The sequence below is a fragment of the Achroia grisella genome, unplaced genomic scaffold, assembly GCF_030625045.1.
Source record: "Achroia grisella isolate CSIRO2021 unplaced genomic scaffold, CSIRO_AGI_Agris_v1 utg780, whole genome shotgun sequence".
Taxonomy (NCBI): domain Eukaryota; kingdom Metazoa; phylum Arthropoda; class Insecta; order Lepidoptera; family Pyralidae; genus Achroia; species Achroia grisella.
This window is the reverse complement of record NW_026713020.1, coordinates 6,079,286-6,104,173: the sequence shown is the minus strand read 5'-3', so window position 1 is coordinate 6,104,173 and position 24,888 is coordinate 6,079,286. Positions and strand designations below refer to the sequence as shown.

General features: G+C 33.3%; 4 protein-coding genes across 4 annotated transcripts in view; 2 read left to right on the top strand and 2 right to left on the bottom strand.

The window, feature by feature from the left end:
- LOC131851144 (sine oculis-binding protein homolog) overlaps positions 1–9,122 on the bottom strand; it is a 33,725-nt gene extending 24,603 nt beyond the window's left edge. The window contains exon 1 of the mRNA XM_059201594.1: positions 8,881–9,122. Within this exon, the coding sequence (XP_059057577.1) occupies positions 8,881–8,958 (78 nt within the window). The 5' untranslated portion in view covers positions 8,959–9,122. The remainder of the gene's footprint in view (positions 1–8,880) is intronic.
- Positions 9,123–11,352: 2,230 nt separating this feature from the next.
- On the top strand, positions 11,353–12,032 carry LOC131851148 (LYR motif-containing protein 2). The gene is made up of 2 exons (XM_059201597.1): positions 11,353–11,567; positions 11,804–12,032. The coding sequence occupies exons 1-2, from the start codon at positions 11,529–11,531 to the stop codon at positions 12,023–12,025; spliced, it is 261 nt and encodes an 86-aa protein (XP_059057580.1). The 5' UTR covers positions 11,353–11,528; the 3' UTR covers positions 12,026–12,032.
- Positions 12,033–13,233: 1,201 nt separating this feature from the next.
- On the bottom strand, positions 13,234–15,502 carry LOC131851145 (membrane-bound transcription factor site-2 protease). Its single transcript, XM_059201595.1, has 2 exons — positions 15,263–15,502; positions 13,234–15,193 (listed from the first exon to the last, which is right to left on the bottom strand). Exons 1-2 carry the CDS (start codon positions 15,335–15,337, stop codon positions 13,781–13,783), a joined length of 1,488 nt encoding a protein of 495 aa, XP_059057578.1. The 5' UTR covers positions 15,338–15,502; the 3' UTR covers positions 13,234–13,780.
- Positions 15,503–15,835: 333 nt separating this feature from the next.
- On the top strand, positions 15,836–24,568 carry LOC131851045 (transmembrane protein 39A). The gene is made up of 8 exons (XM_059201469.1): positions 15,836–16,261; positions 17,126–17,383; positions 18,622–18,761; positions 19,768–19,866; positions 20,348–20,570; positions 21,899–22,064; positions 22,724–22,866; positions 24,057–24,568. The coding sequence occupies exons 1-8, from the start codon at positions 16,019–16,021 to the stop codon at positions 24,300–24,302; spliced, it is 1,518 nt and encodes a 505-aa protein (XP_059057452.1). The 5' UTR covers positions 15,836–16,018; the 3' UTR covers positions 24,303–24,568.
- The last annotated feature ends 320 nt before the right edge of the window (positions 24,569–24,888 follow it).

Genomic DNA, 24,888 nt, shown 5'->3' with positions numbered 1-24,888 from the left:
CTTGCTCTCCCCCTGAATGTATGACGTAATATACATGACCCCTCATTTGTTTATTTTAAATTCTTGGCTGCATACGTATGATTTAAGAGTAGGTAACGTGATATCTACCGATCCCGAGACGGGTGTAATATGATCTTTCGCATACCGCAGTAATGTAATATTTGTTTTTGGGTTGTTGTATTACATTACAAAATAAATTTTACATTTTTGTTAAAATTTAATACTGTTTATTTGTGAAACATGCGTCATTGTATAAAGTTATAAACACATGTTACATACCGCATGCATTTATCCGATATGTTTAGCCTAGATGCATACAAAATACTAGAATGTAAAAATAATCTCTGAAACGCTTGGAGCGATTTTGAAGAGACTTTCACTCGCAGATAGTTAATGTTATAAGGAGTAACATAGGCTACTTTTATTTTAGAAATTTCTCAATAACTATAGGAATTTGAACACTAATAGAGAAGGTTGTAAAGCTTTCAGTAGTGCAATTCAGATTTTAGCACTAAATATATATGGTAGTGGAATAAAATAAAATAATATAGATCTAGTAGGTAACCCCGTTGTTTTGCCATCATCATCATTATCATCGCAGCCCGGAAGACGTCCACTGCTGAACAAAGGCCTCCCCCAAAGATCTCCTTGTTTTGCCAAATAAATTAAACTTAAAAACTATTAAAAAAAAGGGATTGGGTGACTAAAACCAAGACGAAGACCAACATCAAGGACGGTGAAAATTTTGGGTGATATAAATTTTTTAATGCCACATTATAAAAAAAGAAAAAAAATTGACAAAAATATAAAAAAATGCTAGGGGTGGACAGCTCTTATCACTTAGAGGTATGAAAAATAGATAGCATCTGATTCTCATACCTACAGAATATTCATATAAAATTTCATAATATTCAATTCGTTTCGGAGGAGAATGGTAACTAACATTGTGACACGAGAATTTTATATATTTATAAATTAAATAATGAAATGGACTTCATTAAATAACACGTAATACGATAAAATATTAATTTAGATACTAATTTGAAAATTAAACTTTTAATGTGGTGATTGAAATAGGAGTAAACTTAGGCACCATTGAAATCTTAAGTCCGAGCTAGATTTATGCGACTCTTAACTACCCAGGTTTACTGTTCAGACATTTCAAAGTATTTTCAGTCTTATGACAATGCGAATAAGAAGTAATTTACATAAATAAATTGATAGTGTACGGTGGACACTTGATACTCGCATACACGCCTCCCGTTGCTCCGAGGTGGTGTTTATTCACCCCCTCTTACATATACTATACAGTTGCATCAACACGTAGAGAGGTCACTTCAAATATATTATAATTTAATAAAAATATTGTTGTAGTTTTATTTTATACCATCTGTACTCGCGACTTCATCCGCGTGGATTTTAACTTTATTTTTCTAAAATAAAAGTAGCCTAAGTTACTCTTTATTCCATCAGCTACCTGCCAAAAAAAGTCCCGTCAAAATCGGTCCAGCATTTTCAGAGATTAGCCAGAACAAACAGACAGACAAAAATTGTAAATAATATTATTTTGATGTATGTACCGTATTTATATTCATATGCATGTAGTAAAAAACGGTTAATTCAATATTACAAACAGACATTCCAATTTTATTTATATGTATAGATATGTAATGAAAAAGCAAATGAAATCGTTAATAAAAAACACTAGTTATGTCGTAAATCAGTAAATACTTCAATAGACAATTTTATCTAGTATATCATTACAGATGTTTTATGCTATTTGTTGTCTATGGTCATATCTGTTAGTTTTATAGTGTTTGGTCAAAAATGTACAATGCAGAGGCATCGCATCATCGGTGTAAATTACAACTGGCTATCGGGTGTCACTCCCATCGCACTCGTGTTAACTTACCATGTTTGTTCTTGTCATTTTGTATGTATTATCGGAATTATTATATTATCAAGTTTCAGTTACATCGAATGCCGTTTTATATGAAACTAGTTACTCGGCCGGCTTCGCCCGGGTGTACATGTATTATACATATAAACCTTCCTCTTGAATCACTCTATGTATTAAAAAAACCGCTTCAAAATCCGTTGCGTAGTTTTCAAGATTTAAGCATACATAGGGACGGATAGACAGCGACAGCGGCTTTGTTTTATACTATGTAATTATATTTAATGCAATTCTTTGTAGTTGACGGTCATATTTCTATAATATACCATCCCGCTTGTAATCCCACATGGGGTAAGCAGTAGTACTATCAGCTGTAGACTATGCTCATATTTCACAGATCATAATTGGCCAGGAGGCGAACAGAGGCGTTTCTCAAATTAATTTAGTTTAATATTAGTGATGCTATACAATTTTAATTTCTTTAACAGCTATTAACCGTTACTTCTTTCGCGGAATTAAAATAAATAGAAGTTCTAGAATATTAAATATAAGATACTCCTTATAATATTAGCTTTGTGATATCTGAGAGCGAAAGTCCGCTCTAAATCTGTCCAGCCGCATCAGAGATAAGCAAGAACATATTTTTTTTTATAGAGGTACCGTAGCTATAAACTTGAATTGAAAAATTTAAGAATATAATATAATATGTCTAAATTTTTCAATTTTCATCTGTACAAATAAATAAAATTAAAAAGTCTGTTTATAGTTTCAAATTAACAGCTTATCACTAAATGAATATGTAAGTATATACGGTACTTCTATAAAAAAATATAATATAATAATATGTAACTAAAGATAATATTTCAAATTCATATAAAAAATTGTTTCTTTGTACATTAAACAATTTTTTATTTATTATTTAAAGTCTATTTTCTGTATTTCTTTTTTTTTGTCAATTGGCTAATCGCAGCTAATTCTTCTTTTAACCGTCATAGAAGAAATAGACCTGACAGCAACATGATTGTTGATTTTGCCATCGTCTTCCCTCTTCCTTTGTTAACATATTCCGTTTAGGTATGCACGCTGTATCTATATGATGAAGTACATCCATAAAACATAAATAAAACGATGACACCTTTGTGCCCAAATCTTGCCAAGCCATTTTGAATCTTAAGCGAATGTTAGAAGTGTCATTTGTAAAGCAGGTTAACGAGACAGCCGTGACCTTGGCCCAATAAATCTGCGCAGACGCATTTGTTGCAAACTGCAACGGTAGGTATAAAGTTTCGTGATATCTTAGCGGAAAAGATGTTCAACATCTGGGGCGCAACGTTTGTTTATTTAACTCCAAATCTTACATACAAGCACAGATAATATAATATTACATAATACAAGTAACCATCTTCTGACGACAAATTTCTAAATTTTACTACAATTTTGTGTATATTATACTAGCTACCCGTCCGGCTTCGCACGGGTGTACCTATTATACTATATGTATAATACGCACACTCGTGCGAAACCTTCCTCTTGAATTTCTATCTACTGCTAAAAACAGCATTCAAATCCGTTGCGTAGTGTGAGAAATCTAAGCAAACAGACGGTGAGAACCAATTTATTTTATATTGTGTATAATATTAAGATGATCTAGCATCATTTGTTGTAATCATTCCTACAGTCACACAGGTCCTTTTTTCACATTATATTTAAGTAAAATAACTAATTCTAATGTAGAGAAACGAGTTCTAATGGTAGTCTAGAGGCACCTTAAGCAACAGAATATCATTATATTAATTCTTAATTATTATTAATATATAATATATAATCTGCTGCTTACCTTTTTTACGAAAATTGCGCGGACAAAAAATACATATACTAAAATGTATTTATGTTGTGTAATGTATTTTATCCAAAAAGCTAACTGATCTGATTACGCCATGATCATCTGCTCCCCAATAGCGTATACCATATATAAGGTAATATTTATGCCACATATAACATAATATTACATATTTGTACACTACGATCCATTTCAAAAATCCTGCCAGCTCTCATTACTCTACTCTACACTATTCTCTGATAATGTAGATATTTACAGAAATACAAGAATTTTTTAAATCGATGACATATCATTTGAGTTTACGCATTACTGTAAAAAATATAAAAAAATAGTTCTCTTTTAAAATAGTTTTGAAGAGCGTTTCAGTGGAAGATTAATAAATAAAGGGCTCTCTGGCATAACATTGGTGGCATTTACTGGGAAACTGGCAAACAAAAACACGATTCGACTTCGCGCGTTGTATCACACGCAGTGATTCTATAATAGCGTATAGTATTTTCATCACACTTGACCTTTCTTAACATTGTTACGTAGTATTTACTCGTACAACACTAAAAACAATGTAATGTGTAACAAAAAGCGGTTTACTATAATTTATTATTGCACGGTTGCATTACAAATCTTAGAATTTAAAAGAAAAAATATTCAATAAACTAACCCAAGAAATAAAAAAAAGTTTCATCGTTCTAACTTCAAAAATTACGAATTTCCTGTTTGTATGAAATATATTCATTTTTTTACCCCCTTAAGGATAACAGTTACAAACTTTGAATGTCATATTTATGTATATAAATATGACATTCAAAGTTTGTAAAACCATGTATATATCTATAGCATAAAAAATAAGTTTCAAAAATCATGTTAGCTTTAAAAATCATGATACTTCGATACAACCATTCATCTCCCCTTTTAACTCCTTACAAGACTTTTACGCATTAATAAATAGCCTCAGGGTCTATACTATCGGTGTACCAAATTTCATTTAAATTGATTTAGTCGGTTTGGCGTGATAGAGACAGTCAGAGTAACTTTCGCGCTTATAATGTTAGTAAGTATCACTTGAAAGTTTGTACTCGTATTGAAATCAAAGAAACAGTATTGTATTCTGTTTGAAAATAGTACAAGCGGAGTTTCTTGGAATTTTTACAATAACGTGGCTGTAGAATAAAAAACTATTATTTAATATTTTTAAATCAAGTTTATTTTAGTAAAGATATTATATATTATCTACTTTGATAGAGACATGTATTACCAGATTAAGACCTAAATAATAATCTCAAGACAATTCACACAGCGCCATCAAACCCTATAGGTAAACTTAAGTTAGCTAAAGCTTGTGTTATGAGATAGAAGAAATTTCGACTTCAATCCTAACAGAATTAGAAACGAATACTAACAACATTTTGAAATCGGTTAAAAATAATACTGGTCGCGTGTTACTAGCCGTTATAAATCATAATATGTTCCGTCAATTTACGTCTACAAATATAACGTGGGGTTACATTGGTAGATAATACATCAATGTATTTTCTAGACTATTTGCATTTAGATAGAAATTTAGTATTAGATGTTTTGGTAACCTATGTAACAGTTAGTACCCCAGACTGTTGCATAAGGTGCATTTTATCAGAATCAAACGGGTATTTAACAAAAAAAAATCATAAATTATAAAGGTACGAATAAAAGGTCTAGAGAAGAAAAGTTTCTTATTAATTTTGTTAAATTTTGTATGCACAAATAACCCCACTAAAAGCATTTTACCATGTCAAGTCGACCTCCACGCGGTTCCCCTAGTGAATTTGCCACGATGGACTAACTGACCTGACCTCATGCTCATCTTATCATCCTCCACTGGTGCCCCGTCAGCGTAAACCGATATCGCAGGGGAGTGCACCATTCCATTATCATACTGATTCTGGAGTCTCAGATTGAACCTCTGGATCGAGAAGCTGTTTTACTCAACTAGTCTAGGGAAGAAATGTTTCTTATTAATTTTGTTAAATTTTGTATGCACCAACAACCACACTGCAAGTATTTTATCATGTCAAGTCGATCTCCACGCGGTTCCCCTAGTGAATTTGCCACGTTGGACTAACTGACCTGACCTCATGCTAAGGGGGAAAGGCGATTGTTAGTAATGTGGACTCATCACCCCATTACTAGCAATGTACCATGTCAGGTTGACCTCCACACGGTTCTCCCTGGAAACCATCATGATAAATTCCTGGTGAATTTGTCACGATAGGCTAACTGACCTGGCCTCATGTTCATCTTATCATCCTCCACTGGTGCCCCGCCAGCGTAAACCGTTAGCGCGGGCGGGTGCTCTATTCCATTATCATCCTTAAAAAAAAACCTCATGGTCATCTTATCATCCTCCACTGGTGCCCCGCCAGTGTAAACCTTTAGCGCAGGAGTGTACACCGTACCATTATCATCCTAACTGGGCTCTTGGGATGGGTTCGAGAAGCCATTTTACTCAACTACGGTGAAGCAAAAAAGAGTTATGATTTGAAACAGCATGCACATATGTTTGTTCACATATTTCCCCATAATTTCGAAACTACATATCAGAATTTGAAACTTGGTGTATTCGAAGCGTTTTCTTTTGTTATACCATTAGTGATGGGCAGTGTGACCATCACTAATGGTATATCAACACATGTGACATGACCAACAAGTTCAAAAAACAATATTACTGATTTCATACTTTTTTTTTAACTCATATGTTTATTTATATAATAAAAAGAGAGCCTAATGTGATAGTCTTCAAGAACATTCGCTTTGAATGTTAGTACTTGATTTGTTTATACATATTGCAATTCTTTTCCGCAGTAGTTACGACAAGAGTTATTATTTTGTGATTATTTTTTAAATTAAAAAATAATCCCACGGAACTGTTAACATTCTAATAATGAATATTTTACATAAAATAACCATTAAGTGAAATATTCAAATAAATTGAACTGTCGCAAAAAGTTCTAAAAGTGGTCCGTAAGTCCGGATATATCTGGACCGATGGTAACCCTAGTTCCGGCCGCCGTCCGCCGTCTCGCCGCGTCATAAAGTGCCTATTTCCGCATCTACTTTATTACATTTACATGAGAAATGCATGCTATTTATGAAGCCCTAATAACGGGTCCGAGCTTCCAGCCAGCAATATCGGAACTTCAGAACAATATAATTGTAGCTTACACAGTTGAAATATCGTGTTAAACGTGTTTTACTTTTCAGTGTGGTAGAGTACGGCCTCGGTGGTGGAGTGGTTTAACACACCGCTTTACTTCCGATGGTCGCGGGTTCGATTCCTTGCAAGGTGCAAACATTTGTATTTGTATGACTGTTGGTATTGCTGTGGGTGTTTTCTATGCATAATATGTTGACTGGTAGAGAATCCCTATAGCATTAAGTCCGCGATTTATACCATAATTTCTTGGTTAATAAAGTTTAAATAAAATAATATATATGTATTTACAAAAAAATGTATTTTAAGTATTTTTTTCAGGTGTGTTCTCATAATACAAGTTCGGCTTAGTTTGGAACTAAATGGGGTTGTGTCTTCGTTTATTATTATGATATTGGTTACCTACTACGTCCTGTATAATTTAAATTAAACATGTTTCTTCTTAATTTGTTTTTAGTTAATTACTTATTTCATTTTTTATATTATGTAGTACAAACTTCTCTATTCTGTGTACCTATTTGACAGTAGATTTGACTTATCTGAAATACACCCTCATGAATAAAGACATTTTGATCTGATTTGATTTGATTGTTTGTATCAGTCTGGGTTTTTTCTATGTATTTACGAAAAAAATATATCTATGTAAGTATTTGTATCAGTATTCTAGTACCCATAACGCAAGCTCTAATTTGGGTTTCTATGATGTGAATTGTACTGAGATTATTATTATTATTTGTTTTATGGTCGAATATTTTAGAAAAGCTTTTCAGTAGTAAAGTTGTTAGTGTGTTTTGATCTGATGACATATAATAAAGTACTCTGTGCTGATGACATATCTATAGTATGGTACTATAAGCATCGATTTGTTCAAGACAGTTTGGAATTTAGACCGGAGCTGACAAGATATCTCGTATTTCTTGATTTTTTTATTCTTGTTCAATTGTTTACTATGACTTTTATACTGTAGGTATTTTGCGTTGTTTTGTTAGAATTAGCATAGGTTAGTCACTACATTGTATCCATTGTTAGACTACTGCGTATTTGTTTTTAGCAGACTGTGGAATTTACGAATATTTTTTTTTTAATTTCAAATAAAATGACAATCTTTCGTAGATTGTCATTTTATTTGTGGTCGCCTGGTACATATCTACTCTATTTTAAATATCGTGCGAATTACTAAAATAAAACCCATTACAAGATACCCAGCTATCTAGGACGATCTCAGCGGTAATACTATAAATTTGATTGACCTCAAACTTTCGCACACAAATCGTCGCGGGTGTCCCGTGACGTCACAACGCGTGGACACCGCCAATGGGGTTATTGACATGTCAAACTATTTTTGTGGCGCCAAAATAATAGTGCGAAAGAGTGGAGGCATTCCATAGACAACAATCGTTGATTCCACCGCTTAACCATGCATCCAAAGATAATAATCAGATGAATACAATAAATTGAAGCGTCGGCTTGTGGCCTGGGACGGTCTCGAGTTACGTTTTGAGCAAAGGAACGTCTAAAATTACCCGCACTCACACATGTAAAGCGCGGGCGTAGTTACGCACGCACACACTACCACTGCCTATATCTATTATCAAAACATCCAGCGACTCTGGTTACAGCGATCCGAGCGCGCTTCAGGTATCGCATTACACACTTTAATGGCTGGAAAAGGCCTCGAAAATGTGATATTACACGCGTTTTATTGTGTATCGCAAAATGTAATTAATATTGTAACCGTATATGGAATAATTTATTCGGCGAGCGGTGTTCAACATTTGTAGAGGCCCCCTCGTGACCTGACGAACAAAATATCGAATTTAAAAATACGACTCCGACGTCTCTTATTACGAGACAAGATGAAACAGGACGGTTGCCAATAACACGGAGCCGTAACATGATGATGGATTTCCAACGGAAATTCACGTCAATGTCGAGAAAACGTCTGAAATTAAATCTCACCTTGATTTCTTCTTCATTCTCCTTTTTCACTTGGGGTTTTGGCGGCGAGGATGAACTCGTCGAAGTTTTGTTGTCCATGATTGAAATAGTTCAAAAAGTTCATTCAAACACAATTGCAATATAATAAAAATAATAACAGTACAGTTTTTTAACTTTACTCTTTTATAATTCTAAGTTGGTTGTGCGCGTAAACATTTTTGACGTATGTATTGCGAGGCGAAAACACACGTCATTCAAAGACGGCGTCCACAGAGCGACTGGTGTCGTAGTCACTTTAAATCTCGTAGCCCGTAGCGGTGCGTGCCTTCAACTACGAAAAACGGGAAGTGCAACCAATCCCTTTTTAATAATTATAACAGTATATGATTATTGTATTAAATTATGTCAAATAGTGAAATAATGTATGATATGTATACAGTCTTAACTTTGTAGTATAGAGCAATAGGTACTCTACAGAAACTAAAAACTTTCCCGCCTTTCAGCGAGTTACGAGGCGGAGTTTTAGGGCGTGCGTTCGTAGACAATTAAGCTTCCGGTTTACGTAGACCGTACGTTATTTATATGTATATAGTTACGTGTAAAGTAAGTACATTTGAAGTCAGTCTTGAGATGTTGAAACGTATAGATTAATAAAACTAAATAAAGTACCTGTTTAACAATAAAATGTAGACAAATTGTGCAAAATATGTAAATTAACGTAATCTTACTTTTTATTGTATACAGTGTTAACTGAAATCAACTTAATTTATTTATAATATTTAGCTCTACCATATTATTATGACATTTTCTTTCTTCCAATATTTTTCATTTATTTTAATGATAAAGGAATGGTGATTTCTTCTGTAAACGAAATGAAGACTGACTACTAGCGAAAGATAATGGTATGAGAGTAATGTAAGTTCATTTAATATATCATAGGAAATTCACCGCGATTTGTAGGGGAGGCCCACAATCATATTTGGATCCTGGCCGTATTGACAATCTGACCCTATACTGAGAAATAATAAATTGAATGATAACTATTTTGTAATAGTAGATATATAATATTATCTTATATGTGATAATAGTAACCTAGGATAATTGTATTATAGGTACTAAACAACTTATAGAATTTTTTATTTTTATTTATTAGGTCTAATGGATGTCAAACAGAAAATATAATGTTACATTGATGAACTAAACTATTTAAGTAATACATCCTACTAGTTATAGACAGCATCCATTGATTATATTTTATATACATGAAGTGAATGTATACAATAATAATTTGGATTAATAAAGAATTACGTTACAGAAACAGAACATTTACATAGATAATAAATGTTATGTAAAAATATACTTTACATAATATAATCCTATAAAGAAAACATCCCGACTAAAGAAAACAATTGTTAATTAATACAGTAGTTTGTATCGTAAGAATTGAACCTGCAATCATCGGAAGTAATGTAATAAGCAAAACCCCTAGATTAAATAGCAAATTAGATTTAATTATATAGGTATCCTATAAGAGGAAACCTTCTTCAAATGTTTGGACACATTTGAAGAATATAGAATTAAAAAGAAAATCTCTGCCCATGTTAAAAGACTGCTGTTGTAGTTGTTAACGCCTTCTATAGACATTTAGTTACGAAATGACAATATATGCTGAATGTATTAAAATAGTTGTGTTTTTAAAAGCATTTAGAAACATACCCTTTGGTGGTATATACGTGTACAAACATTTGCAGTATAATCGATAATCACATCATCCGTTCATAAATTGTAAAGGGATTGTTAGTAATGGGAGCTATGACGGTGATCGTGATGACGACTTCACATTGTACGTTGTAAGCAAGGGGCTTACATTGTACAATATCGTCTCCACGTATCGCATTTAATTCAGGAAATTAAGATATTAGGGAAAAAAATAAAATTATAATGTAAAAAATTTGACGGTCATAAGCGGCTAAAATGTTTTTATTATAATATAAATTATTTTTTTGAATTTTTGATTCCTAATGAGTTTGTGACGTTGTGTTAATTAATTTCAAGCTCCTCCTATTCTTTACTGGTGCTCCGCGAGCGAAAACTGTTAGCGCAGGTGGTAGTATTGGCAATTTATTATTTCCTATTAAAAAAAAGGAATATAAAGTATGTATATATTTATCCGGTCAATTTTCAGTTGTTTCCAAACTTATTATTATAATTTTGAAACGTCATATTGCATCCGAGTGAATAGCCACTGAGCAAGTAATCACTAAGTTCACATGTAAAACTTGTTGGCCGGATGATTATTATCCATGATAACAGACTATAGGTTGAATTGTCCTTTTTTATTGACAAATACAAAACAATAAAATTAGTTTGAAATGCAAAATTTAACAAAATAGTGTAATAAATATTTTCTGTTGTTCAGTCAATCTGTCAGTCGAATATTGCAATTGTCATTCTCAGCTTAGTAGATTAAGGTGAAATGTCAAAAACATATGATTTACATGAGATTATTTATTTTTTGTTCACAATAAAAACTAAATATAAAATATTTACCACCTCAACAATTGTTCCCTATTACAGATAATATTTATGCCAAATAGAATGATTATAAATAACAATTATTACAGTGTTGTATGTTGTCTATAATTAGTTTTTAATCATTTTTATCAGCGATGTCAAAACTTCCTAAAACAACTTTGAATCTTAAACAGGTAAGAGGTAATTAATATTTATATTGCAACATTAGGAGTACTTCATAATCTATATATAACTAGTGGACCCACCGGGTCCAGTCAAGACTAGTCAAGACTTGTCGCTTTATAAAAGCGTACTATTCTAACGCTGAAGAATTTCTCTAGTCTATGCTAGGGCTAAAGTTACTTTCTTAATAATACGCTTTCATGTTATAAATGGAAATTGTAAACATAAAATGTATCTATCTTTTCAGTTTATGATTCGTCAAGAAGTCATCAAACTGTACAGAGATATATTCAGAACTATAAAATTAGTGTCAGATGAAAACACACGACAAGAATTGAAGGAATGGGCGAGAGCAGACTTTCGTAACAATATGCACCACACAGATGAATCAACCATCAAAGCTAGGCTGTACTATGGCCAAAAATCACTTAAGGACTTACAACACTCACTCGCATTGAGCAGGAGCTAGTATTAAGTGTTAAACATGGGTTTCCTCGGGCAAAAAACAGCCTTTTTTCAATAATTTTTTTTACATATAAAAAATGAAATATTTTAATGAATTTTTTTTTTATTTAAAAGATACATATTTAATAAACATTTTGCAAAATTGTCAAAAAAAAATATCAAAATGGCGGTCATTACGACGCCATTTCCGGCAGTCCCTCGGAAAAAAGGTGCCTCCGCGTTGTCAGCAGAACTTCTTTCAGGATCATCTGAAATAAAAATTAAAAATACGTGTTTTAGTAAAGACAATAAACTAGGTATTGGACGAAGGAAAAAAAATTAAATGAAAATTGATTTTTGGCAGACGATTTTATAAAAAAATGCAAATTTCGATGAAAATTTCTCGACATTTTTTTTTAAAATATAGTTGTAATTAAAATAAAAAAAAATCCTTCGTTCAAGACATTGTAAATGATATCTCGAAGACCTGTGTAAAATTTCATCAAGATCGGTTGAGTAGTTCGCGAGAAATTTGACAACCGTCTTTGAAAACATAGTTTTGAGAAAAACGCGTTTAAAGTTTTAAGAGACAATAAAAGATAGTATTTTTTTTTTTTTTAACTTACATTGAGTCGTCGATTCCTGGGCCATAAAGTAGAGAACCTGCTGCACCTGCATTGTCCAGGGCATCCTTTTGCTCCAGTCTATGACGAATCCTGGCTGCACGAGTCTCGCTGGTAGATTTCTTTTCCGCTGCGGTCAATTTTCATCCATATTTCGGGCATATTCATGGGAATTTGGGCCAAGTTTTAGGTCCATACCGTGCATAATTAATAATAATGCTGATACGAACACCTTCCGTTATCTGGGTTCTAGACACTTTAAACGGCATTTTTTATCGAATAAAATTCACAACAAACACTTATAACCTCAAAATGAACTTCGTAGTTTAACGAGAAATCACCAAATGAAATATTTTCCAGTAGTTTACCTTATATTAAGAAAAAAAGGGACAAGAATTACAGCTAACAATAGATGAGCTGCAGCTGCGTTTTACCTACTGCGCCCTCAGCCTATACGTGACCTCGAGCGTCCACCTTTTCAAGGCTGTATATCCGAAACTATTGGTCGGATCAACTTGAAAATTTAAGACAATATTCTAGAGATGTTATAGAATTTAATAAGACAAAAAAAAATTTTTCGATTTTTTGAAACCGTGTTAACCCCTTAATAGTGAATATTAGAACAATAAATAAAGTGTTTTATATAAATTTATTAAAATTGGAACATTTGTCTACTTAAAATAAATAACTTATGTATTGTTAATAAAATTAGGCATTTTTGTATACACTTTTTATGATTACATTTCAGAAATTTATTTAAAATAGAAAAAAATTTGTTAAAATCTAAGGTACATGTGTCAATTTCATAGACACTCTGCAACATAAATTCAAAGAAAATCTGATATTACAATTGCATCTATAAGTACCTACGCATTTCATTAATTTGAAACATTACTTGTTTCTGTATTAAAAATTAATACAATAACATTGAATGTCAATACATCTAGTCTGAAGGATTTATTTTATATTGATTACAAACACACCCCTTAATATTTGGGGTATGAATCTAAATTAAATAGAATACAGTTTTTGTTTATTTACATAAAATTTACAAAAATGAATTAGACTTACAAAAACATCTAACACTTCAAGTTACCTATATACTATTATGTAGGTACACTTAGTTTTAAATTACCAATATATACAATCCATTGCTTTCAATTATCTACATATATAGCTCTATAAAATAAATACACTAAAATTGGTACTGTCACACCCGTTCCTACGACTACTGTAAAAATTGTAAAAAATGTTACAAAATCACCATTCTTATTCAAATATTTAGCTAAAATTTGAATTAGATTTCTTGATATATGATGACCGTCTGTACCGTAACAGGGAACAATATTTACAAATCCTATTCCCATAGAAAAAATAAAAATATACCTCAGTAACTTTTCAAATTGAGATGGGGAAAAAATTGAAAATATACCTAACCTAGGGAAATATTGATCGATAAATACTGTTTTATGCAAATCATATGGCAAACCCAAATACAAGACTGCATTGTTGTCCTTCCTCTCAACTATAACTAGATAAGTATGATTATTCATTGATGGTTTCAAACAGTGCATATTCCTTGGGCAGGAATAGCCACTCGGTTCTGTACATTTATTGAATTTATTCTTAATCATATCTCTGGGTTTCAAACATGAATATTGACCTGGCAACACTGAGTCTGCAGCCACTTTGGGCTCCATATATTCAAAACAAAAATTGAACAAGTCATCCTTCCTGCAACATTCCACTACATCATTCTCCTTTATTGTCTCCATCATTATTTCATCATTTTGAGCAATGAACTCTGCACTAGTACAGATACCAAACCGCTCATGAGCCATATGAAGGCAATGGTTCCAATCATTAGAGTTTTTTATGTCACATCCATTTATTGATGTCACAACATCATTCTTTTCTAGACCTCTCACATTCTTCAATGGAGAATCATCTGTGAAATCCGTGACTCTCACTCCTATACCTGTTTCATAAGCTATATTGAATAGGATTGGTGCTGAGAAAAATAACAACAAAGCAAAAAACGACATTGTGACATTGTGCCATACACCTGCACAGTATATTTTGAGCCGTTTGGTTGTTGCAAGACTATTCAAATGTTCAGTGTTGAGTTGCACAAATGCTATTGGAATTATGGTGAAAACAAACACACCAACAGATATTAATTGCACATCCTCCTGTGCTGCGGCCATTGCATGGCCCAGTTCATGGAATATACTACTCAGGCCTATGGCAAGGAAGTACACCCAAAAGTCTGAAGCGGGAATATTCACTCCTGGTAGCATCGCCTTCACCTCAGGAACATTATTAATCTGTATTGTTTCATAAAAATGTTCAAATATGAATGTCAGTAGTACCCAAATTGCAAACGGTAGAAATACCCAAATACTGAATAAATATCCACACGTGAACCACTTTTTCAGTACACGCGACAAGTTTTTGCTCCACCGATAAATAAACCTGTTAAAAGCAGTGGTTGTCCATGAGAAATTTAGTATCCCAACTTTCAGTCCAGTTCCTTCCAAGAAAGCATAGTAAGGATAATGCATACAGCTCTGAAAAATAAACAATCAGTCAGTATTGCGACGAGAGTTAAAACTAATTAAAGTTTCATTAAAACGTACCTTGAAAAAAGAATCAAAGAACCAAACTACGACATAAAAAGCTAAAACAAATGAACATAGTATTGCAAATGACATTTTTATGTAATCTCATAGCACATTCGTACTATTAATTCACTACTGTGGTTTTATTATTGTAATATCTCAAAGAAACGATTAGCGGTGATACCGGCTTAATCGATTTTGTACAATCAAATAAAAGTAAAAAGCAGTATATAGTTTTATGATAACAACATTGAGAAAATACAGAACAACACAAACAAATAAATGTGAGAAGTCAAGTCAATCCTAATGTCAATAAAAGATGTATAAATAATAATTTATTCCGATAGAGCCCGCTATCGTATTATAATGTGAATACACTTCTGAATTTTCTATGTGGTAAAAAGAGGCATGAATAATTGATGAAAAATAATTAGCTGATCCAATAATGTTTAACGTATTGGGTTTTATGTATTGATAAAGTTAACAACGTCTGAGTGTCCATACCATCTGACGTAATAAATTATCAGTTTGCTTACAGATTACGGAATGTCGCAGAGTAAATTGTCAATCAAATTACACTTGTCAATCAGCTGTCAAAAAATAATTTTATTCCTATTTGCGGAATATTGTTTCCTTTAATTATTTGTATTAATAGATAATATTGAATTCATTGTGGTAATGTAATTCAATATATCCGTTTTGGTTTCGTTTATCGCGTTTGTATTGAGAAAGAGAATTGATAATATAGTGTTATAAAACATTAACATGTGAGTGATGAGTTGTACGGAAAATGAAAGTGGCCCTTTTGTCGCACTCTTCTTACCAGCAGTGGCTGGTTGCTTGACAATACTGCTGGCGAGGCGTTGGGCGTACTCTCAAGTCAACAATACTTCGTCAACAGCCATCTCCAGGCGGCGTAAAATCATTAAAGACCCGCCTGTCAAGCGGCCTATGCCGCCAGTTACTACTAAAATGAGTCCACCCGCTACTAAAAAAAGTACTGGCTTTAATAAAAAAGTAAGTAAACTGTACCACAAGTCGCTTCTTTTCTCCTTCTTTGTTTTAATGGCTTGCTTGAGGGGGAAGGGATTGTTAGTAATGTGAAATAATTACTTCATCACTAGCAAGGTATCAAGGCAGGTTCACCTCTATACAGTTCTCCCTAGAAACCATTGTGATAAACTCCCAGTGAATTTGACATGACGGGCCAACAGACCTAACCTCCGCTGGTGCTCTGACAGTGAGACGAGACTACTAGATTAGTCAACCAAACTCCTCCCAGAAACGCAGAATCCTTCAGGTATCTCAAAGTCTTCCTGATGATACCTCACCTGTGGTGGCTGATAACCATAGCCTATATGCATGAATGGATCTAACAACATCACTTTAACATGTGACACTTGTAATAACTCTCTATGCAGAAATACTAAGATGTCATGCATCTTGTCCTTTAATTTCACTGACTTATCTCATCCTTTAAATGAAACACAAGGTGTATCTAAGATAATTTTTTAACAAGTATGTAAGAGGCCAAGACCTCTCTCCCACAAGAGTACATATCCTAAATTGTGTAAAGATTTAGGATATGTACCATATCCTAAATTTTGAAATGTCACCTTTTTAAATCTTATATGTCTAATACATGCATACAATGCCAAAATGATATTTCAGAGACAGCAATATAATCTAATCTCTAAGTGCAATAAGGACACCTATAAACAAGATTGTGTTGCCGTCATTGATATCTGGTCTAGCAAGGTGAACAGTTGCTGTTTAGAAACTAGCCTATTAGAAACTAGTTGCCGTCACCAAAATATGATTTAGCAGGGTATGCTCATGAATAGTTCCTGTTTAAACTAACATATTCTTCTTTAATTCCAGGCGGCATACTCACTGCTAGAAGAGGATTTAAATGGCAGCAGACGTGCAACACGTGCGCGAGCCATGAGTGACACAATTAAACGAACTGATGGCACCATGCCACCTAAACATATCCCATTCCCCTATATCCCACAGGATGGAACACTGTTGTTTGAAACTATGACATTCATATTCACATTGGTGGCAACTGGACTACAGTTCCTGAATTTATACAGGACCATATGGTGGCTTCCAAACTCAAATACCGATCAGGCAATGGTGAGAGAAGTAATTTTTATATATACTAACTAGCAGACACAGCCACTATTGATGTGGCTGAGGTTCTTGAATAAAATAATGTTGAGATGTATATTGAGATCGAGATCAATTGAGATGAAGTAGAGATCAAGTTGGATCAAATTGCTAATGCACAATGTGCAAATCAAATTTGCAATTGATTGAGTAGTTTAGGAGTCCATCGCGGACAAACAACATGACACATAATTTTTATATATAGAGATTAATTATTATTTTCACATTCACATCCAATGCTTGTGGCCCATAAGCATTGGATGTGAATGTGGTTATTCTTTGTTTTTTTTTATTATACTATTAGAATGGCACACAAAGTCTACTTGATAGAAGTGGCAACCTATATACATTATCTTGAATTACATTGACAGCCTCTGTGGTGCAGCAGTCTAGCACACTGCTTTACTTCCGATGGTTGCAAATTCGATTCCTCACACTGTACAAATATTTATATTCATGAGTATGATTGTTTGTATATGTCTGGGTGTTTTCTATGTTATGTATGTATTTACAAAATAAATATCTAAGTATTTATATCAGTTGTCTAGTACTCAGAATAAAAGCTCTACTAGTAAGTAGAGTTTGTGTTATATACTGTGTCAATTGTCCAGGGTTATTTATTATTATTTATCATCACAGTTTTAATATCCGGGTTATATTTTAAGATAAAAGGTAGCCTGTCAAGTAAGATGCTTACATCTATTTAGTTTTGAAAAGGTAACAAAGTACAGATGGATTGGCTTTGGCTTTGGCTTTTATAATATTAATATGAATTTTCTAAAGATTACTGTTCTTATTTACTAGCTACTACTCTACTTCTATTGGTCATAGATGATGATATATAGCCTTGTAGGATAAATGGGCTATCCAACTCTAAAATAATTTTTCTTTTTGAGTTAGTAGTTCCTGAGATTTGCCAATAATATGTTCAACTAAACAAACAAATTTTTCAACTTTATAATATTATATAATACTATTATACTCTGTACATGACATTCAGGTCTGATTGATTTGCTTTTCTATAGTGAGTAAATTTTATTAATATTATAAATGCAAAAGTTTGTGAGTATGGATGGATGGATGTTTGTTACTCTTTCATGCAGATGCTACTGAACGGATTTTGATGAAACTTTACAGTAATATAGCTTATACATCAGAATAACACAGGCTTTATAAATACTACAGATAAAAAAATTACCTTTCAGAACTTCTATTTGATTGACACACATCTGGTAGCATTCATAGTGACAATATTATTTAGAAGACTTCTGCTCAGTATGACATTAGCACTGTTAAATTATCTGCTCGCACCCAAGCTGATACCACACGCTACAATCGCCACCAGGTTAGTTCAATCTATAATTTCCAGAAATATATATATATATATAATAATATTTGAAAAATATTGTATCCCTTTTTAAGAAAACTGTGCAGACTATAGAGTATGAAATTTCATACACATAGTTTATATAGAAAGAAGGAGAGCAGGATATATTTTTTTTAATGTTGCAAAATCATATATATTAAGCACTAAAAAAAAGACATTACCATTATGTATTTCACTGATTTTATTCCATTACCAAGTAGTAACTTAAAAATGACTGCTATAAGAAATAATTTTATTTAATAAGGAACCTACAATGGATTCCTATAATTATAGGAATGGTTACCGATATTCTTGAATTACAAAATATAGCCACACTAATATTAATTGTGAAGGTATGTTTGTTTGTCTGTTTATCTGTCCTGATGTGACATCCAAGGACTATACGAAAGGTTCGCAGATAGCGCCTCAAAGCCGACTCATTGGACTAGGCTTATGAATTGAAAGGAATACAAACGATTTAAGAAAAGACTCATCAGATTCGACTATTGTATAATACAATAATAATAATCTTAGGACAATTCACACAGCGCCATCTAGTCCCAAGTTAAACTAGTAAAGCCTTTGTTATGGGCTAGATAACTGATCCAAATACATTTATTTTTTGTAAATACATAGAAAACATCCAGACTGATACAAACAATCATACTCATGAAAATAAATGTTTGTGCCGTGCCAGGAATCGAACCCGCGACCATTGGAAGAAAGGCGGTGTGCTAAACCCCTAGACCGTATCGTGTAAAAATCTGTATAAAAATCAGATCGCTAATTAGCATTAGTAGGTACCCAAAAAGAAAAAAAAATGACCATCAGTCTGTCTGTTTCTTCCCTTTTCAGTACTAAATGATAGCTGATTGTTAGTGGAATTTAATGGATAACATGTTGTATTTCTATATTAATTTATCACATTTTAAGTATCTTGTGTAACAACTAAAGAATTATGCAATAATATGTTCCAATTATACAGGATGTTCGTTCTGGGCGTAGTATTGGGAGCACTGGCATGGTGTTCCTACTTTATAATGCTCAAGCACCCGTTACTGAAGATTTTCTTCCTCTGTTATCCGTAAGTATATCTGTAAAATCTTGTTTTTTTTTCAATAATTATTATGAATTGGCGCATTCGTCTGCGTTAACGTTCTGCTGGAACACAAATGTTGGATGATAGGATGAGAGTAATCAGGTCAGTTAGGCGATAACCCTTTATGCGAACTCACCAGGAGCTTGCAGGCGACAAAATTGTGAAATCAGTTAATTATTACTTGAGTACTTAATAGGTATTAAAAAAAATCGAATCTTACCACCTTTAAATATTAGATTAGATTAGTAATCTTTTTTTATAAGTAAATACATAATATACAGAGAAAACACTCAGACTGATACAAACAATCTTACTCATGGATGCAAAAGTTTGTACTGTGCGAGGAATCCAACCCGCGACCATCGGAAGTAAAGAGGTGTACTAAACCTAGCGGTTTAGTACACCTCTTAGCGGTTTAGACCACCGAGGCTGTCAATAAATAAATGAGTGCAATGTCTTGTTTCAGAGCTGTTATATACCTATTACTATTTGGATTCCAATCCGGCCCATTCCTGGAGCTGAACAACACAGAGACTCCGCTAATGCACAGCTGCAGTCACTACCCACAGCAGATCAGGGATGAGGTGGAAGTGATGAGGCAGGACTTCAATCTAAGACTCAAAAAGATATTGTTCAATTCAATTGTGGGGGCGTACTACACGAGTTTTATACCATGTTGTTTTGCACAGGTTAGTTGACAAAAGCAATATTTAATTTTATGATTTATTAAGAGTTGCAATAAAATCAGAATCAGAATTCATTTATTCAGGTAGGTACATTTTAGCGTCAAGTTTTTTGTATTAATATTTTTTTCCTTACTGTTAATTCAGTGGGTATACAGATTCTTATAGTATTCACTTGTTTGCGCTAATGCTTTACGCTGCCGGGGTACCAGTGGAGGATGATAAGATGAATATGAGGTGAAGTCAGTAAGCACATTGTGTCAATTTCACCAGGAACTTATCACGATGGTTTTCAGGTTGAACTGCGTAGAGAACGATCTGACATGGCACATTGCTAGCAATGGGTTTATTAGGCCACATAATTTTATATTTTATTATTATTTCTTACTAGCTGTGCCCGCGATTTCACCCGCATAAAATTTATAGCCTATAATGTTATTCTGATAAGCTATATTACTATAAAGTTCATCAAAATACGTACAGTAGTTTTTGCGTGAAAGAGTAACAAACATTCAAAATTCAAAATTCAAAAATCATTTATTCATGTAGGACATTTTAGCCGCTTATGAACGTCAAATTTTTACATTATAATTTTATTTTTTCCCTACCGTCCAGTTCGGTATATAGATCCAATTGAGAAGAACTGGCAAGAAACTCAATTGAATTACTTTTTTTTTAAAGCCAGTTTATTTACAATGTATTTTTATATAGGTGTCTATGTCTAACATTAAATGAAAATTCAGTGCATGAACAACTATTGCCATGCACACTCGTCATTCAAGTAATCGTTTAGTGAGTAATAGGCTTTGCTCAGTAAATATGATTTAACAGATGTTTTGAATTTATTTAAAGGTAATTCCAACATATCCTTTGGTATTTTATCGTAAATTTTTATACCTATTCCCATAAAAGACCTATTAACTTTTTCTAAACGATACTTGGGGACAGCAAGTTGGTCTATAAATCTAGTATTAATATTATGAATATTGCTGTTTTTTGGAATTCAACCATACTCACAAACTTTCACGTTTATAATATTAATAAGATGTATGTTATAAATACCTTATAAACATAATATGGGCCATGTAGCCTGCATTAATAAAATAAATAAAAAACAAACAAATCTATGACAAACTACAAGGGTTCTACGACAGCGGTCATCTTGTCGTTTTTACTTTATGTTTTAACACTTAACTTTACTACAGTTAGAAATTTCAATTTTCAATACCAGGTAAGAATGGGGAGTCTACCCGAAACAGAAAAATATGGCAAGGGGTCTACGACACAAAAAAGTTTAGGACCCTCTGGTCTAAGTGATACTGGTTTGTTTGCAGTCGTATTTGTATTACGACGTGTACGGCGCGTCTCAGCAAGTGGCGTTCGTGTGGGCGGGCTTGTTCGGCCGGTACGCGAGTCAGCTGCTGCCGGCGACGCATTGTGACGTAGTGCATCGCGCCGCGCAACATCTCGGCTGCTGGCGACTGCAGACTGGATGCACAGGTTAATCTACTGATATTATAATAGACACGATATATATAGTATAATGAATGATATTTTCTAATATTTATTTATATTATTACCTTTATATATAAAAATTACGTATCAAGCTGTTTGTCCGCGATGGACTCCTAAACTACTGATCCAATTTGATTTCCACATTGTGTACAATTTGATCTAACTCGAAAGATAGGATAGGTTACATCTCAATTTATAGTTGCAATAATATTATTTTATGATGTTTGATTGATTGACTAATGATTTTTGGTCTGTAAGTCTATATATATATTTTTCCATACTATCTATTCGCTACCTACCACTTTTATTGTAATTTCTCTACCTAAAGGTTGTCTAAAAGACATTGCTTCTTGCGATAAGACCGCCTTTTGTACATCTATATCTCTTTTCTGTATAATTCTTGTGTAAAATGCTTGGTGCAATAACGAGTTTATAAATAAAAATAAATAAATTAACAGATAGTATGCACAGGTAATCTTTTTAATATTGAAGTCATGAAATCATGAAGGCAGCATGATGTGCCACAAACGAATTGAAGCTCGCAGTAAATGACTGTGAAGTGAGTTCGTTGTAGGGTCTTTACAAACGAGTTGGTGGATGAGCTCCTGATAGTCCCTGGGTGTTTATGTAATGTAATGTTGCAGTGAACGAGTGCGGAGTGAGCCCGTGGTCGTCGGAGGTGTGGTGGGGGCGCGACTCGCGCGTGTGTGCGGGCGGCGGGGTGTTCGTGGCGGCCGCGCCGCGAGTCTCCGCCGAGCCGGCCGTCGCGCACCACACGCGCTTCTATGTCAGTACTGACACTCACATCCCCACAGACATGCTGCCCACCTTAAGGAAGACTATCTTAAAGGGTGTGGTGTATAAGCTATCGTGGCTGATTGCCGTCGTCAGTGCCGTGACCACATAGACGATTTCAATATCTTAATTTTATAATATGATTTCATATGTATGTTAGTCTAAAAGGTATTCATAATATGGACCTAGTAGCCTGAAATAAATAAATGAATAAAAATATCACCCATGTGCGCGTAAGGAAGAGTACACATACACCATACACTTGATCGATATTATAATAACAAACCTGGATAATACACACGGCACTCTAGTCCCAAACTAAGCAGAGCTTGTGTTATGGATTGTGGACAAGTAATATAAATACATTGATACATTTTTTTGTAAATATGTAGATACTACGTTAATTTAAAAAAGTAAAACGGCGGGAAAGCAAGTGTGCGTTATTGTTCTATGTTTGAGTTTATTTAAAACCAAGTTTGTTCACAAACGTCATACGATATACATGAGTATTTAACACGTTCGGCTCTATTACGCTCTCGCCAGAAATTCCGCCTCGTCTATTATAACCATCATAACGCACTTATATCATAACTAGTTGTGCCCGACGTTAAATTTCAATAAAATATATAGCCTATGTGTTATTTTGATGCATATGCATATTACTGTAAAGTTTCATCAATACCAGTTCAGTAGTTTTTGTGTGTAAGAGTAACAAATATTTATTTTTTATTTATTCTTTATTGCACTTTTAAAAATTGTACATTTTGGCGAGCTTAATGCCATATGGCATTCTCTACCAGCTAACCATTAGGTAAGAACAGAAAGCGGTTGATGGGCAGCGGTGGGAAAGGACTAATAATGTGTACCTAACATAGGTAAATAGGTTTTCTAAAAATAATTACAAATATACATACATAAATATAAATATATACTTACTATAATACATAATAATGATACTAAAATTTTATCACACCAATTTAAAAAAAAAGAGAAATTTACATATATATTATGACAACAATAGATAATTAACAACCGTTTTGTTCATTCAAGAGATAATCAAAAATTTTCCGTTTGAAAACAGGCTTACTCTGTGCTTTGCTATCTATAGTTTATAGTTCATAAACTGTCGCGTTTATAATATTATTAAGATATACTAACATGCAATTATATGTTTTGTTACAGACAGTCTTCATAAACCCTTCGGTGTTACTGTGTATGTTACTATGCCTCCAGCTGTCGCTCATTGTGCTGCAGTTGTGCCTACTCTTCAGCAATATTCAATGGCACCATTTCCTCTCCATACTCATACTATTGTTCATAAATTACTACACGCTCTTCAAGATGACACGTGACTATCTCATAGCATGGAAAGTCTACAGAGCAGAAAGTATGATATATGACAAAAATAATTGTATACAAAACAATTAATTGATAAGTGAAAGTCTTAGTGTACCCCCGTAGCGCTCGTCCAGAGAATTATCGTGATATTTGTTCCACATCTTGAGAGGGTCTAGTCTTTTTCAAACCCTATTGTTGTAACTTAGACTGTAAGCATGAGTAAATGTTTGAAATTTTAAACTCTATCTTGAGGAGATAAAAACCATCGCTCATATATATCCTTGAATTCTTTTCCGACAGGTCTAGATCTCTGAAAAAGGGCGAGCATTGTGCTCTATTATCTATAAGATCTATGTGCAGTCTAAAACTTACCAATTAAAAAATATTAAATGTACAGATTCAAATGTTTTGAACTTCAGTACCGTTTATATAAAGCATGTGACTGAACAGAACAATCAGAATATCATGGTAAATATCCTGTTTATTCACTACATACACACTACACTTCACTCATGAATTAGGCGACAGTTACCACTTACCATCAGGTGGATTATCAAGTTGTTCGCCATTCCAGTTATAAATATATATATGACTGAAACTATATAGATTACAAATTCCCAGATTTGTAAAAGGTGCTGGTATTCCAGACATTTATCCATGGTGTATGAAAGCCAAA